At 42.6% G+C, this 17,411-nt stretch overlaps 1 protein-coding gene across 1 annotated transcript in view; it reads left to right on the forward strand.

Moving 5' to 3' along the window:
• GRM8 (glutamate metabotropic receptor 8) overlaps positions 1-17,411 on the forward strand; it is a 496,728-nt gene that overhangs the window by 415,510 nt on the left and 63,807 nt on the right. The window contains exon 9 of the mRNA XM_054022770.1: positions 14,311-15,246. Within this exon, the coding sequence (XP_053878745.1) occupies positions 14,311-15,246 (936 nt within the window). The remainder of the gene's footprint in view (positions 1-14,310; positions 15,247-17,411) is intronic.

Raw genomic sequence — 17,411 nt, forward strand, 5'->3', positions numbered from 1 at the left:
GCACTGCTACAGACTAGGGACCGAATGGCTAAGTAGCAGTTCTGCAGAAAAAGACCTAGGGGTCACAGTGGACGAGAAGCTGGATATGAGTCAACAGTGTGCTCTTGTTGCCAAGAAGGCTAACGGCATTTTGGGCTGTATAAGTAGGGGCATTGCCAGCAGATCAAGGAACATGATCATTCCCCTTTATTCGACATTGGTGAGGCCTCATCTGGAATACTGTGTCCAGTTTTGGGCCCCACACTACAAGAAGGATGTGGAAAAATTGGAAAGAGTCCAGCGGAGGGCAACAAAAATGATTAGGGGGCTGGAGCACATGACTTATGAGGAGAGGCTGAGGGAACTGGGATTGTTTAGTCTCCAGAAGAGAAGAATGAGGGGGGATTTGATAGCAGCCTTCAACTACCTGAAGGGGGGTTCCAAAGAGGACGGAGATCGGCTATTCTCAGTGGTGGCAGATGACAGAACAAGGAGCAATGGTCTCAAGTTGCAATGGGGGAGGTCTAGGTTGGATATCAGGAAAAACTATTTCACTAGGAGGGTGGTGAAACACTGGAATGCGTTACCTAGGGAGGTGGTGGAATCTCCTTCCTTGGAGGTTTTTAAGGCCCGGCTTGACAAAGCCCTGGCTGGGATGATTTAGCTGGGAATTGGTCCTGCTTTGAGCAGGGGGTTGGACTAGATGACCTCTTGAGGTCCCTTCCAACTCTGATATTCTATGATTCTATGATTCAGTAGGGCCAGGATTCCACCGTAGGCGTTTAGGGGTGTGAGAGATGTACCTTCACCGACTCATGTTAATTCCTTTCTGTTCACCACATTTTCTTTCTCCACTCTAGTCTCCCTTTTAACTCCAGCTTTCTTCTTTCATCAAAATCATTTCTTATTGTGAACATAAGATAAGCAGCACTCCAATATAGCTTTATTAATCCTAGCGGATACTGAGGGCAAGGGAAGTGGAGAGGATAAGAGTCTTTCTGATGAGAACAGAAGCTAATATGCTACATACAGTGTTTTTTGGTTTCTGGTGTTTATTTTTTGAGAAATCGTTGCTCGTCTTTTAAGAATTTAAATAATTGGTTTCTTTGAATTATAAAAGCTGCATGTCACCAGCAATGCGTTTCCAGTGAGCACAGAAAATGTATAATGCATGGTTCTTAGGGCTTGCCAGCCTGCCACACACATAATTATCAAACCTGCAAATATTTGACAGTTGCTAGGTTTCTGTGTCTATTTTATGAAGCCCCATTCTCAAATGCTTGCTTCAGTGTGAAGTTATCAGATTAATCAGGTTTCACTACAAATGTGCAAGCCATAACCAGGGCCGGCTCCAGGGTTTTGGCCACCCCAAGCAGCCAAAACCAAAAAAAAAGAGAAAAAAAGCCGCGATCGCGATCCAAAAAAAGCCGTGATCGCAATCTGCTGCGGCAATTCGGCAGGAGGTCCTTCACTCCCAGGCGGAGTGAGGGACTGTCTGCTGAATTGCCACCGAATACCTGGACCTGCCGCCCCTCTCCAGAGTGGCCACCCAAGCACCTGCTTGAGAAGCTTGTGCCTGGAGCCGGCCCTGGCCATAACTCTGGAAATGTTCACTCCAAACTTGGCCAAGGTTTGCCAGAAGTTCCATCGAGAACTAGGTAATGTACTTCCCTGCTTTCTTTTCTCCAGACTCCTCCTGCCAGTTTATGCTGGAACATTGGGGAAATTACTTTAGATCACCACAATCCAGTTTGAATACCAAGAAGCAGCAGAAAGCAAACTTCAAAGTAACCTCTCAAGGGGTCAAAATATGAATAAAATAAAATAAAAAAGTAATATAAGCCTCATTCATCTGGGGTCCTCTCCGGCTGGTTCTCTATCTAGGCACCTCACCCTTCCCCTTAATTTCTCTGGTGGTTACCCTCTCCTGTTTGTTCACTTTCCTTAGTAGTTACCTACCCTCCTTTGCCTTCTTGGTAGCTGTTCTCATCTTTCGCAACACCAATCTTCCTGATGGCAGTTTTGACCTCCTTTTCCCTTTCCCTGCCCACTCCTCCTTGTTCTCTCCTTTCTTCTCTATGCCATTACCGCCTGCTCCTAATATTTCTTCACTCCTTCTTCTACCACTTTGACCCACCTATGAGCATTGGGGAAACTAAAACCAATCCACATCCCTGTTGATCACAGAAGGAAGAGCAGGCAGTGGTTACAGCACTATCACAGGATGTAGGAGACCCAAGATCAAGTCCTTCCTTCATCACAGACTTCCTTGGGCAAGTCACTTAGCCTCCCTGCCTCAATTCCCCATTTTTAGAATTGGTATAATAGGATCGCCCTATTGTGTTGCAAGGATAAATATATAAAAGATTCTGGTCACCTCATCTCAAAAAAGATATATTATAAATGATATATTAGAAAAGGAGGACAGAGAAGGACAATAAAAATGATTAGATGTATGGAATACCTTCCATAGATAGAGAAATTAAAAAGACTGGAACTGTTCAGCTTGTAAGAGAGATTACTCTGGAGGGTTATGATAGACATCTATAGGCAGAGATGAAAGTATGTCGGTATAGTCCACAGCCGACAGTACTGGCAGGGCTGATAGGGATGGTTGGGATGGGGCAAAAGGGGCAGCTTCCCCAGGGCTTAGCAATTTAAAAGGGCCCAGGGCTTCCGGCAATGGCCAGAGCCCCTGGCCCTTTAAATAGCCACCAGAGCCCCGGTGCTGCTGCTACCGCGGTGGTCCGGCAGTGATTTAAAGGGCCTGGGGTTCCCGGCTGCTGCTACCGCTACTGCGCCAGTAGCTGGAGCCCCAGGCCCTTTAAATCGCTCCCAGAGCCCTGGGGTAGTGGCAGCAGCCAGGAGCCCGGGCCCTTTAAATCGCCACCGGAGCCCCAGGCAGTGCAGGCCCAGCAGCGCTGAAGGGCTGGCTGGGGGAATCTAGCCCCAGCCCCGCCCCGTCCAGAGGCCCAGAGCTGCCCCCCCACCTTGCTCAGGACTCCAGCCACCCTGCTTACGTTACTTTCACACCTGTCTATAGAGTGACCATAGTCCCAATTTTGGCCAGCACAGTTCCCTTTTTAAGCCCTGTCCTGAAAGTTATGACTTCTTTTTTGGCAAAACTGGGCATTTGTTCCATTTAGTCTTGCTCTGGGGGGGAAGGGGAAGAGGGGGGCATGGAGGAATGTTCAGGCAAGAGCAAATAGGACAAATGTCCAGTTTTGCCAAAAAAGTTGTGGCATCTGTGATGTCGGTTCCAGCAAGTGGCGACACCACCCCATGCAGCAGGACTCAGGCAAACCACGATGTCAAGTGGCTCGGCTCAGGCAAGCAGCGACACCAGGTGCCACAGGCCAGCCCCGTGTGGCAAGGCTTGGGTCAGCATCTGAACACTGACCATCTTTTACCCAGTGTCCCGTTTTCAGCTTAGGAAAATATGGTCAACCTAGACATCTATAAAATCATGAATGGTATGAAGAGAGTAAGTAGGGAAGTATTATTTACCCCCCTTCACATAACACAAGAACTAAGGGATCACCCAATGAAATTAACAGACAGCAGGTTTAAATAAACGTAAGGAAGTACTTCACTCAGCACACAGAGAACCTATGGAACTCATTGCCATTGGATGTTGTGAAGGCCAAAAGTATAACTGGGTTAAAAAAAGAAATAAGTTCATGGAGGATAGGTCCATCACCGGCTATTAGCCAAAAGGGTCAGGGATGCAACTCCATGCACCGGGTTTCCCTAAACTTCCAACTGCCAGAAGGTGGAACTAGACGGCAGGGGATGAATCACACAAAATTGTCCTGTTCTGTTCATCCCCTTTGAAACATCTGGCACTGGCTACTGTCAGAAGACAGGGTACCGGGGTAGATGTAATATTGGTGTGGCCCAATATGGCCATTCTGATGAAGAGTAATGACTACTTTTTTCTGTATTCCATTGTAACTTCTAGGGAAAAAGTTATTTCTCACAGGTTATTTTCAACAAAATGAGTTGCCTTTCACGTGTTTTGCTGATTTCTAAGCAAGGGTTTCAAACACAATGGAAATGCATTGCCTAGTGGAATGCAGAAGAATATATTCATTGCACACTTGCAGTCAGTTATTTTGCTGTGGGAGGAATGAATATAGAGATTTTTTTTCACCCACACAAATGTAACTGTAAAACAAACAAGCAGCAACAAAGGAAAAACAATTGGCAGGAGCATAAGATGAAGCAAAGCATATTATTTTTTCTAACTAATGGATCTATTGAAAAAATTGAGCCACACAAATACCAACAACCAAAAACAATTTACCCCTTATATCCTCTAGTAACATGCCATATAGCTGATGAATATATGTGTCAAATGAATACACTCAATTATCATTCTAATTCGATATCCTGTCAGCAGCCTCAATACCACAACTGTCCTCATCTACCCCATCTACCCTTTTGTGGTAATATTGGGAGAAATATTTGTTACACAAATTCATGTTTGTTGTTGTTTTTACAATTTTTTTCTGTTTATAAGTTTAGAAAAAGTTTGTGAAATTGGAGCATTTAAAATAATCAATTTTTATTTCACATTATTTTTACCTATTGGAATGTTAGAGAAAGATTGAAAATCATTTTGGTTCTGAAAATACAGAAACAGTTTTGTAAAATGTCAAGAGAACATGGTGGTCTCCAGAGGCCTTGGGGTTTAATGTATTAAATACATGACCGTGAGTCAAGTTGTCCAGAATTACTCTCTCTGTCAGGCTTTAATATTACTTTTGTTCTGATACGGAACTTTACAGATAATTTTTAGTCAAGTTGGTAGATGTTATTATTTATATGGACACAGCAACAATAAGACATAGACACCATAATATGGTTAAATGCAGAGACCACAACTTTATTTAAAACTATTATCTAGCTGCAGTTACCACCCCAAAGTACCCAGAAGGGTTGTTCCAATGCATATGTCAATGGGCACCAAAGGCTTTGGTGGATTATAAACCTGAGGGTTGGTTTGCAGGCCATGCTCTCTTGCAACCCTCAGATCTTCCCAATGACCTTGATAGGAAGCCAGAGTCCTGACCTTCTCCCTTGCTCCACATCGGAGGTAGGAGAAATAATATAAGGGGAGCCATAAGCTGTGTGAGGCACAGCGGCACACCACCTCATACAATGCTGTTCCCAGGACCAATGCCGAGGCAGCCCACTGGGTTGATTCAGGATGGGACTGAAACAGGGAGCCCACAATGGTTACCATACCTAGACAGCAAACTGTAACAACCCCCTCACGCTTCACCATCACCACCAAATGGGAGCCAATCACCCATCCCCATCCCCACCACCCAATGGAAGCAAGTGGTAAACAGGACAGGCCCCAGAGCCTGGACCCAGACACAGCATGTGACCTCCCTTCCCCGAACCATGCCCTGGGGCATAAGGGGCGGGATGTGAAAAGAAGTAGCTCCACAGGTTGACGGCAAATGGAGGTAAGGGAAGGAGAGGGGAACAACACCTTAGCTGTTTCCACTTGAGGCCTCTCGCCCTACTCCAGCCTCAGAAGGTGACCATTGCTCCCAGCCTGGTGAAACCACACCCAGGCTAGTGAGTAAGAATTTCCATTTAACATATGGGAAAATTGAGGTTCAAAGAGGTTACATTATTTGTCCAAGATCACAAAGAAAGTCAGCCTCAAAACTAGTATCACACAACCAGGCCTATTGACTCTCAGTCCTGTACAAATTCCATTAGAACATGTTATTGTCAATTCATCTTTCTGTATCTCCCTCCCCATATAATGGGGATACTTCCTATTGACCTACCTACATGTAATTGGGGACATCTTAAATCTTATATATTTTCAGGATTTCACATATGGTAAATATCATTGCCCCATCTTACATCTAGTGAAACTGAGAGGCAGTAGGGTCTGTCTACACTTTGAGCTGGAGGTGTAAATTCCAACTTAAGGGCTTGGTCTACACTAAACCCCCAAATCGAACTAAGGTACGCAACTTCAGCTACGTGAATAACGTAGCTGAAGTCGACATACCTTAGTTCGAACTTACCCCCGTCCAGACCCGGCAGGCAGGCTCCCCCGTCGACTCCGCGTACTCCTCGCGGCGAGCAGGATTACCGGAGTCGACGGGGAGCACTTCTGAGTTCGATTTATCGCGTCCAGACTAGACGCGATAAATCGAACCCAGAAGTTCGATTGCCTGCCGCCGAACCAGCGCGGTAAGTATAGACAAGCCCAAGGCGACATACCCATGCTAGTGCTGACTGAGCTAGTGTGCTAAAAAATACAGCGGCACAAGTGGGCAAGCCAGCCTGAGTACATGCCTAGCATCCCAGATGAGACTGTACTAGGGGCCTCTCCTGCAGCTTGTGCTGCCTTGGCTACATTCTGTTTTTAAAATGCCAGCTCAGTCAGACCTAGTATAGGTATGTCTCCTTGAGCTGGAATATACACCTGCAGCACAAAATGTAGATGTACCCATAGAGAGGTTCAGTGGTTTGCCTAGGAAGAATTGTGGGCTAGTGGGTTAACAGGAATCTTAATCTCTCATCCTGGTTCTAACAGCGATTCCGTACGTGATGACTTAGCTTTTCCATGCCTCTCTTTTCCCAGATTTAAAATGGGGATAATGACATTTCTCACAACATTCCAAGCTGGTGCATTAGTGATAATTGTATTTGATTCTGTCATTCAGAATCTTCATCCAGTCTACTTTGTTTAGGACTGGATTATTTTATAACTGATTGTAGTACAGTAGAAGACCAGCTAGAAACTAACATTTTTGTCAAGCTTTAGGCAGAAGTCTAAACCTGGGCATCCAGGAAATGACAACCAATATTCAATGTGCAGGAAAACATCAGGCAGTGCGGTCAAGGGCCGACATTTCACAGCAAACATGGTGAAGTTAGTAATGAAACTGACTTGACACTGCCATTGGCAATCCAGATTCCTGACAGTTTTTATCTCTGACTCTGTTTGCATTCTGATGGATTGGTTGCCCTTGACTTGTTTCCTGTCTACACATCCATACTTAAATATTTGTAATTTCAGCCTGTAAATACACCCTGCCTGTCTCGGGAGCTATAAAAACTGGCTGGCAGGCCAAATCCAATGATCATCATATTTAGGCTCGTAATGAATTACATTCACTTTTGGTGAACCAGTTTCACTTTAATTTCTGAATATTATGGTTCAAATTACTTGGTTGGACAAGGTACATGAGAGAGTTTAACTTGTACTTTGGGAGTTATGGATCCATTATAGAATGCAAAAGGCTAAATATTAGACTAAATTTTATTATATCATGCAGTTGTTTCGCTTCAGTGATGAACTTTTAGTCAGAAAAGAAATAATTGTAGGGATCTGTGACAGAACTAAGCAAAACTCTTAGAAAGAGCTGTGGGTAACATTTTAATTCTTGGTCATTTTTATAAGTCAGGATTAGAATATGTTTTAAAAGCCACATTAACTGATACCCAGAAGTCTTGATGCTTCTGAAGAACTGAGTTGCCTGACTAGAGCCTGTTTGTTCCATTAATGACATCAGAATACACCATTTATATCCTAGAGAGATACTACTAATGTATGACTTCCTCTGTTTATAGCTAGTATTATTTAGCTCATTACAGCACTATCCTTAAAGAAATAGCTTTCTGTTATTGAATTATCATTGAGTAAATATCAGATTCTGAACTAATGTTTTAAATAGTTGAAATACAAGGTAATTTCCTAATTATAAATTATAATATTATATATCCTGAAGCAATTTTACGGTCCTTGCAATATTATTTAGATAAAGCCCTGATGAACACCCTATAAAACCATGATTTATTCTTCAGATTCTGTCCTTCCCAGGAAAGTCAGTGGGGCTGCCCCAGCGATAAGATCAATCTGTTTCTCTCTCTTTGTGTGTCCAGCTTCTGATATTGTCATAGGTCACTGTAGAATCTGAGGAAGGGCAGAATTTTGTATGTTTTCATTAATGATGGAAACTCTGCTTCAAAAATCTGTTATGCAACCTATTAATAACATTAATGGTTGGTCCCCTTTAGTTTCTAAGAGCACTGCTAATTAAATTAGTTGCTGAGTAGCTAAAGGAATGTAGGTACTGGATTGTAAATATGCCTGCTGTATGTTGTACTGTGGCATGTACAGATCATGCCTTGTATTAACCCAGCTCTCCCAGCGTTATTTTTTAGTTTTGTTATTAGAGGTTAAAGAACAAATGTAATTGTAATATTCATAAAAGGCTGGCACTATTTACTCAGTGTTATGAAACTTTGTTCAGTCTGTGTTTTCACTAGTTAGCTGATATGAGTTTTAGGGCTGTAATCTGAACAAGTTACAACTCCGTCAGGCACACATCTCCTCCATAGTTGATTTTTATGATGGTTATTCCTGTTTAAAAAAGCAAGGAAGGCACATTCTCTTGTGTCCTAACACATTAGTTCTAAAACGAACAAATATTGTAATTTAAGGAAATAATTATATACTCTGTTTTTTGTTATTATGCGGATAATCATTAGGAGAGTGGAAAATGGCAGCTCATCATCTAATGCCTTTTTGCTAAGGGAACTTTAGACACATCTTGGTAGCACATATATCCATCAAGAAGTTTGGTTTAAAAATTCAGAGGAGCCAATGAAATAAAATTAATAATCAGGTTTAAACTATTACCAATAATAAAATCTGAGCGAGCCTGTTCTGTACTTACCTAACATGTGCAACAGATTAGGATGGATTTAAGATAGTAATTTGCCTGGTCTTGTGATGACATTGTAGTTGAGAACACTAAGCAGCCGGCACACACAAATATAAGTAACAAAAATGAGCGTACCAGAAATGAAGTTTACCAAGGACTATCAAATAATCTGAGTGAGCCTCAGCCAACATTTGCAGACTCTGAGCAACAGAAGGACTACTTCTTGTTCAGCGTGGGTAAAACACTCCCAGAAGTGATACACTAATTATTATTTTTTCTGACTGGCACTTTCTCTTCTTTCTCCTCTCTCCTATCTTCTTTTTGCCTTATTTTTATTTTTATTCTTCTAAGCCAAGTTTTTAAAAAATGGGTGTGTAAGAGAGATTTGTGAGATATTTTTAAAGGCATTTAGGCATCTAAAAATGCAGATAGGAGCCATGAGGGAGTTTCCAAAGCACCCAAGCATGTAAGGAGACTAACTTGCATTTAAATCAATGAATTGAATTAAATGCATTCCCTTAGGCACTTTTGAAAATTCTGCCCCCAAGTCCATATTTAGACACCAACATAAATGACCTGATTACTAAAAGTGCTGTGCACCCAGCAGCTCCCTTTGACTTCAGTGGACGTTATGGACATTCAACAATTCTGAAAATTAGAACATTTATTTAAGTGCCTCAGTGTTGATTTAGGAACCTAGCTTTAGGCAAACAATTGTGAAAGTCTTGTCCCATTTCTTCTCCTCTCTCCTTTTCGTATCTTACTATCCTTTCTTATAACCAGTGGGTCTCCAGTTAAATTCAGAGAAAAATGCAATACTGTTAATTTATGAGTTGATTATGCCTTGAGGTTTGGGGCGCTTAATCCATTTTTATATTTTTCACTTTATGATAGAAAAACTGCAAGGGCTTTTGAGAGTGTTGTAAAAGACTCTGACCATTGTGAAATGTACTGAGTTACTTCAGTACATTCATATTAAGTAAAATAAAGTTTTTAAATATAAGAAGTACATAGCATACTGGAGGTTTATAGGTACCTGGGGGTTCAGCTAGATGACCTACAGCAACATGTCTTTTCAGTCTTTAATTTATGTGAGCTGGATCGCTGCTTCCCTTTCTGCGAGTAAAGGGGACCTCTAGCAGATGTCTGGGGACACCCAAAGAGAAGTAACGCTTGCTCTGTGGTATCATCCCCCTCCATGGGAGTGGTCTCTGAGTGATCTGCAGGGATCTCTGGCAGTGGAGGAGGCAGGGCCGCCCAAGGGGGGAGCAAGTGGGGCAATTTGCCCCAGGCCCTGGGCCCCGCAGGGGCCCCCACAAGAGTTTTCAGGGCCCCCCCACGAGAGTTTTCAGAGAAATTCGGCGGTGGGTCCTTCACTCGCTCCGGGACCTGCCACCGAAGACCCCAGGCCCCCTGAATCCTCTGGGTGGCCCTGGGAGGAGGAGGAAGAGGTGGTAGAGTGCATGACTTCTATAGAAGCAGTGCTGCGTGCGAGTCGGGACTGTCCCGATTTTGAGGAGTTTGTCCCGCGTCCTGACCAAAGTACGGTTGGGACGCCATTTGTCCCGATATTTTGTTTCAGTTTGGTTTTTTTTTACATTCACCCATTTTTGGCAGCAATTCGGTGGCGGGTGCTTCTGTCTTTGGTGACAAGGTTTATTACCCGCCACTGAAATGCCACCGAAGACCCAGACGGGTAAGTGTAACCCCTGCGGCGGTCCCGATATTTTCCACTTAGCATCTGGTCACCCTACGTGTGACACTCTGTGAAGGGAAAAGGACTTTGAAGATCACTGGTTATCCTTGGATTTAGAAGGCCCAGTTGCTTACTACTTCTTCTTTGGGAACAACTTCCTCTTTCTCCTAAAGTTTAATGATGCAATGACAATCCCATAAGCAGGGACTCACAGAATTTCCTGTCTGCTAGGGACCTTTTTTCCATGTCTGGGGCAATCTGGATCTATGAATCTAATCATGAGATTAGCCTAAAAAAAATCACTCAGACAGGAAAATTTGGGAGAAATAAACTGAAATAGGGGGATAAAACATTCCAACCCTCCCCAGCTTCAAATATTGAATATTTCCTATTTTTATGTACATTTGTTGAGCCTTGAAAGATCACTTTGTTTTAGATAATTCTAGGCTTAAAAGACTGGAATGATTTTTTTTTTTTTTTTTTTTTTTTAAGAAAAAAAAGCAAGTTTGCTCTTCTGGTGAGTTTTTCCAATATTTGTAGCATTATATTGTCATAATATGAATTATGTAGTATATATTTTGTGTGCCAGATCTACTGGAATGAAAATTATAATATGAATCATTACTAGTGACCTTCTCCAGATGGGCATTTATTACCCCTGTTGTCACTGGATCATGTAACTTTTGAGACATTGAAATGTATTTACTAACTGCAAGAGTTTTGAGGGACATTCAAGAACAGTGATAAGGGCTGGATGAAATTTTGTAAAATACTGCATAGTTGTAGATTAAAAGAAACTGTACCCATTTTGCTCAGCTAAACATGGGAAACGCTCAGAAGTACTCGAGTGATATATATATGAATGATATTTTACCATTACTCACAGTCTTTAATGTATTTATCTTCACAACACCGATGTGAGGTAAAAGTGCTAATATCGTACTTTTAGTTATCATTCAGAATTCATAGCAACACTTTTCCTTCATTCCTATTAGATGAATTAGGTTGCCCAAAATAGTATGATTGCTGGTCTTGAGAATCAGGAGGACTGTAGAATAGCCTAAGACTCCCAGGGTATGTCTACACTGCGATAAAACACCCATAGCTGGCCCGGGTTGGCTGGCCAGTGTCAGCTGACTCAGGCTCGTGAGGCTCGGGGTGTGGGGCTAAAACACTGCAGTGTAGTCGTTTGGGCTTGGCCTGGAGCTCAGGCTCTGGGACTCTCCCCACCTGTGGGGTCCCAGAATCTGGGCACCAACCTGAGCCCAAAAGTCTACACTGCAATTTTACAGTCCTGTAGCCTGAGCCTCATGACTTATGTTCCCCCTAAACTGCGCATGGGCTCACGGCTGCGGAGGGAGAGATGCCGCGCCCCTAGCATGGACCTGCCATGGTGAGGAGAGGCGCCTTTTCCTGCCGGCCCCAGCAGGGACCTGCCTCGGACTTGCAGTGGCCAAGTCCCTCCCCCGGCCTCACCCCAGCCCCGGCATGGACCTGCCGCAGCCAGGGGAGAGGCGCCTCTCCCCCACCTCCTCCAGCCCAGGTGCCTCTGTGAAGAGAAAGAGCTGGGGGGAGTCCTCTCTCCCCGCTGTAGCCCCTGGGCAGCCTGCATCCCAAACCCCTCATCCCCAGCCTCACCTCAGAGCCTGCACCCCCAGGCAGAGCCCTCACCTCCCCCCCAAACCCTAAACCTCTGCCCCAGCCCTGAGCCCCTCATCCATGGCCCCACTCTGGAGCCCTCACCCCCTAATCCTCTGCCACAGCCCTGAGCCCCCCTCCCACACTCTGAACCCATTGGCCCCACCCCCACCATATGAATTTTGTTATGTGAACTGATATAGAGGTGATGTGTCACACATCACTTCCATATTGGTGCACATAATAAAACCCATTCCATACATATGTGGGAAAAATTAGACGGAACACTGCCATGACCTTGAGTCAGCTGACACTAGGGTTGCCAGGCGTCCAGTTTTTGACCGGAATGCCCAGTCGAAAAGGGACCCTGGTGGCTCCAGTAAGCACTGCTGACTGGGCCTTTAAAAGTCCAGTCAGTGGCACAGCGGGGCTAAGGCAGGTTCCCTGCCTGCTCTGGCTCTGCACAGTTCCCCGGAAGTGACTGGCATGTCCGGCCCCTAGGTGCAGGGTGGCCAGGGACCCTCCACGTGCTGCCCCCACCCTGAGCGTCGGCTCTGCAGTTCCCATTGGCCAGGATGTGGTGGGGGCAGGGCCTTACAGAAGGGGCGGGGAAGGAGGCGGGGCAAGAGTGTTCGGTTTTGTGCAATTAGAAAGTTGGCAACCCTAGCTGACACAGGTTAGGCACAACTGTTATATTGCAGTGTAGACATACTCCTATAGACTTGAGTGAAGTTTTCATCAGGCCCTTAGACCCAGATCATCAAAGATATTTAGGTACCTAAACTCCCATTGATTGTAATGGGAGTTAGATGACGAAATCCCTTTGAAGATCTAGGCCCTAGAGACTTGGCTTTATGAGTGTGTTTATGTTTGATGCATTATTATAGTTGGGCACTTTTGCTGTGAAGAATAAAATGAACCAGAAGGTCCCCTATGGCACAGAAGAGCAGAACGGAGGCTCCACTGTCAAGTCAACATGGCTGTATGGTTGGTGCTTGGCTGCTTGGAGGCAGGGGACTGAGGGGGTCAAGCAGCTGCCTAACACTCACTGAAATTTGTGGCAATACAACTGGAACTGCTAAGGCCAAAATTAGCACCCTTTCCATACTGGCCTTACTCTGTCCTCTGCCAGCGGAAGGTGAAAACACCTATGCCATATGGAAGTTTATTATTGCTGTTTTACTTATAAATACAATTTATAAATCCAAAACTGTGCTAGGCACTTTACAGGCAAGTATGAAGACCCAGTCCCTGCACTTAAGAGCTTACAATCTAATGAAATAATGTACACATGAAAGATGGGGCACAAAGGGAAGGGCCAGATTCTGCCATCCTTGCAATAAGACCTTACTCTGTAAGTAGCTCTATTTAAATCTGTGGGACCCCTTGAGAAGCAAAGTGCTACTCAACCTGAGTAAAGGTGGCAGAATCTGGGCCAAGGTGCAGAAGTTAAGCAAGAACGTTGTTAGATTCATGAGTTTTCTTTACAGATTTTATTTTATTTTTTGTGGGGGAGATGTCCTATTTGTTATACGTCACTGTGGAGAGATCCAGGATTGATGGGCCTTTTGAAACAAGGTTGCACTGCGTGTATGAATTTTAAACTATAAAAAGATAGTGGAATTTTTAAACCAGGAGGACTGAAGTGCAACTGTGACATCTCTTTAAATTATTAATCATATTTTTACCTACTAGAAATGGGGGGGAAAAGATATTCTTATGCATTTCGAGCAAAAGTTGAAGGATGAAAACATATAAACAGATAACAGGTTCTTCTTGGAAGAGATGGCATTATGTCTAAATGGAAGTGGATCCTTCCCTGGTCCTTTTTATTTCTGTCAGAGTTGATGCATGGAGATTTCAATCTGTCCTTTTGCCGTACCAGAAATTAATTCCAAACCCACATACTCCACATTTCCTAATTAAATGTTTGAAAACTACTGGTATTTATACTTGCATGTGATTAGTTTATAAACTTCTTTATTTAGGACTTTTTGCTTTTAAACTAGCCTGGAGTCAATAAATCTCTTTACAGATGTCAATTTGGTCAGCAGTAAAGAGGTAAATAGAAACTAATGACACTCATCAAGCCCATGGCATGAATGATTTATTGGGCACAATCATTTAACACTTTCATAAAGTCAATATAAGGGAAAGAAACAGGTTTCTTATTATAGTAAACTGTATTTGTACTGTCAGCACACCATGATTTATGACAAACCTGTGGCCAGGATTAGGATATTATAAATGAAGGAAAATGGAAGGCTCATTAATTTTTTATACCCGTAGGTAGAAGACATGCAGTGGGCTAGCAGAGATCATACTCATCCAGCATCTGTTTGCAGCCTGCCCTGTAAACCTGGGGAAAGAAAGAAAACAGTAAAGGGAGTGCCTTGCTGTTGGCACTGTGAACGCTGTGAAGGGTACCATTACCAAGTGGATGAGCTCACCTGTGAACTATGCCCATTTAATAAGCGACCAAATGCCAACCGCACAGATTGCCAGCTTATTCCAATAATCAAACTGGAATGGCATTCTCCCTGGGCCATCGTGCCCGTGTTCATAGCTATTCTCGGAATTATTGCAACCACCTTTGTCATCGTGACATTTGTCCGCTACAATGACACACCCATCGTCAGGGCATCTGGCCGCGAACTCAGCTACGTGCTATTGACTGGGATTTTTCTCTGTTACTCTATCACTTTTTTAATGATCGCCGCTCCGGACACAGTGATCTGCTCATTTCGACGGCTCTTTTTAGGACTCGGCATGTGCTTCAGTTACTCTGCCTTGCTCACAAAAACTAATAGAATCCACAGAATATTTGAGCAAGGTAAAAAATCTGTCACAGCTCCAAAGTTTATTAGCCCGGCTTCCCAGTTGGTGATCACTTTCAGCCTCATATCCATGCAGCTTCTTGGAGTCTTCGTCTGGTTTGCTGTTGATCCACCACATATCGTAGTAGACTATGGAGAGCAGAGGACACTTGATCCAGAAAATGCCAGGGGAGTTCTCAAATGTGACATTTCTGATCTTTCTCTCATTTGTTCCCTTGGATACAGTATTCTCTTGATGGTCACATGCACTGTGTATGCTATTAAAACAAGAGGGGTTCCAGAGACCTTCAATGAAGCAAAACCCATTGGATTTACTATGTACACCACCTGCATAATTTGGTTAGCTTTTATTCCAATCTTTTTTGGTACTGCGCAGTCCACAGAGAAGGTAAGTGACAATAAAATTAAGAATCAAATATTAACCTGCCTTGTTCAGTTACAATATTTGTAAAATTACATTAATTCAGTCTTATAAATTACTAATTCTGAATGTGAACACAAATTCCTAGACTATTAGGAAATGGAAGGTAATGGCATGTGTCTTTGGAAAAGTACATTTCCTGGGTTTTGTAACAAGATCTGGGATCTGACTATGACATGATTGCCATAATAACTTGGTCATTTTCTGGATACATCTTTTCCTTAAATGACTGCTTCCACTAATGTGTATTATTATCCTTTCATGATGCTCCAGTCTGTTATATGAAACGTTATAAATGTTTGCTGCCTAGCACAGAACTGATGCAGATAGATAGATTTCAAAACGCTGCAAAGATCTATTTACACTTGTCAAAAATAATGAAGAAGAATGTTTGGGTAGAATGAAAGTCATTACCTTTACCTGTCAGCCACACACATAAGTAAGTAAGTAAGTAAATAAATAAATAAATACAAATATGGGGAGAAAAATGCCCAGTAAATTGAATATTGATCTCATATAAAACCTTACAGAAGGGCTCAGTTAATTAATTAATAGCTCCTTGAGAAATTAGGCTCATGAAAATGAGCTCTTTTGATGAGAGATTCAGTCTAACATGTTCAGAGGTCAGTTCTTCCTTGTTCAGTTGACAAGATCCTTATCAGTCAGGGAGAACCATATACAATGCCTCAAACATTTAACTCTATCTCTCTTGCTTCTAATGGGAAGACAGAGACACGTCAGCTATGCGAGTTTGTCTCCAGCTGACATTGGGAAAGATGGCAAATCTACTAGGAAAGAGCAATAAAACACAGATCAATCGCCAAGATGGTTTGGAAAAATCTTGAAAAGCAGAAATGTAGGGTATGAATCCCTGAACCAGATTCTCCTCCTGCTCCCATTCCTAATGGGTGATTTTTTTAAAAATTATTTTTTTAAAATATCCAAAATATTTTCCAGAAAATGGACTACAGAATCTATCCCCATCAATGTATATGGAAACGGCTACATGCTTTCAGCTGGCATAACCCCCTTGGCTTCAAAATTCAAAATGTTATTGTGTGACTCAATAAAACACCTGCTGATTCAGGCGTAAAAGTTTTCAGGGGGAGCAGAGCTCATTAGTATGATCTTTTTCACTTCTATAGATCAATGTGGCTTTCACCCAGGTTTCTTTAAAAAAAAAAAGCATTAAGCACGCTCACTGCTGAATAGGTCAGACTGCCACAAAGCCAAGATCTGTAACCTGCCATGACTTGCATGGCCTTGTTCAGAATGAAAGGCCATTAATATTTTATGGAGAATTAAGCCCTAAGGTAGTGGCACAGCGTAGGTGCAGTAAGTAAAGCTGAAGAATTCTGACACTTATAATTGGAACACGGAAATACTTTTAGCTGATAATCATATGTATGAACAGAGTTTAAATGCTGATGTTTTTATGTATAGGTTTAAGTCAGGAAAGACTTGTGTGGATAGAGATGCAATACGTATTATTTGAAAGAGAATGTTTTACCATTCAAGGCATGCTGAATTTAGCAAGGGATGGTATTTGTGACTAAACAAATGTATTTCTGGATAATGGAAAATGCTATTTGGCCGGTGGTTCCGCAATCACTTTTAATTTATACAATAGGTCCACATTTATTTGATGCAAGAGATGACACACTCTCCACTTCTAAAGAAGAGAATAATAACCCCTCTATTTGGTTTCTTATGTGAACTCCCAAAGTGGACATATGAACATAACTAAATCTCCTGGATTCTGGCACTAAACTGTTAGTTAGTTGTTGCATTTTTAAAAAATGATCGGTTATTCTTGTTCTTCATATAATGACTTTCAGGAGGGGAAAAAACAAATTAAAATGCTAATACAGTAGTTTTGCAATTCAAATAATTCTTTCAGCCTTTCTGCTTTTTGTTGTAAATAAAAACATGTTTCCACACCAAGCCTTATGGACATCATCACAATAGTTCAAGCATGCATGCAATTAAATTGTTTCTCTAAATGGGACAAAAATGTAATGACTATTGCTCACGTATATAATAAGTGTCTGAATATACTCAGGCAAAGTTACTTGTAGTTTTCTCAGTTAATATCGAACTTCTAAAGACATGTTCTAAAGAAAGCTAATACA

Source organism: Malaclemys terrapin, chromosome 1 (genome assembly GCF_027887155.1).
Source record: "Malaclemys terrapin pileata isolate rMalTer1 chromosome 1, rMalTer1.hap1, whole genome shotgun sequence".
Lineage (NCBI taxonomy): Eukaryota > Metazoa > Chordata > Testudines > Emydidae > Malaclemys > Malaclemys terrapin.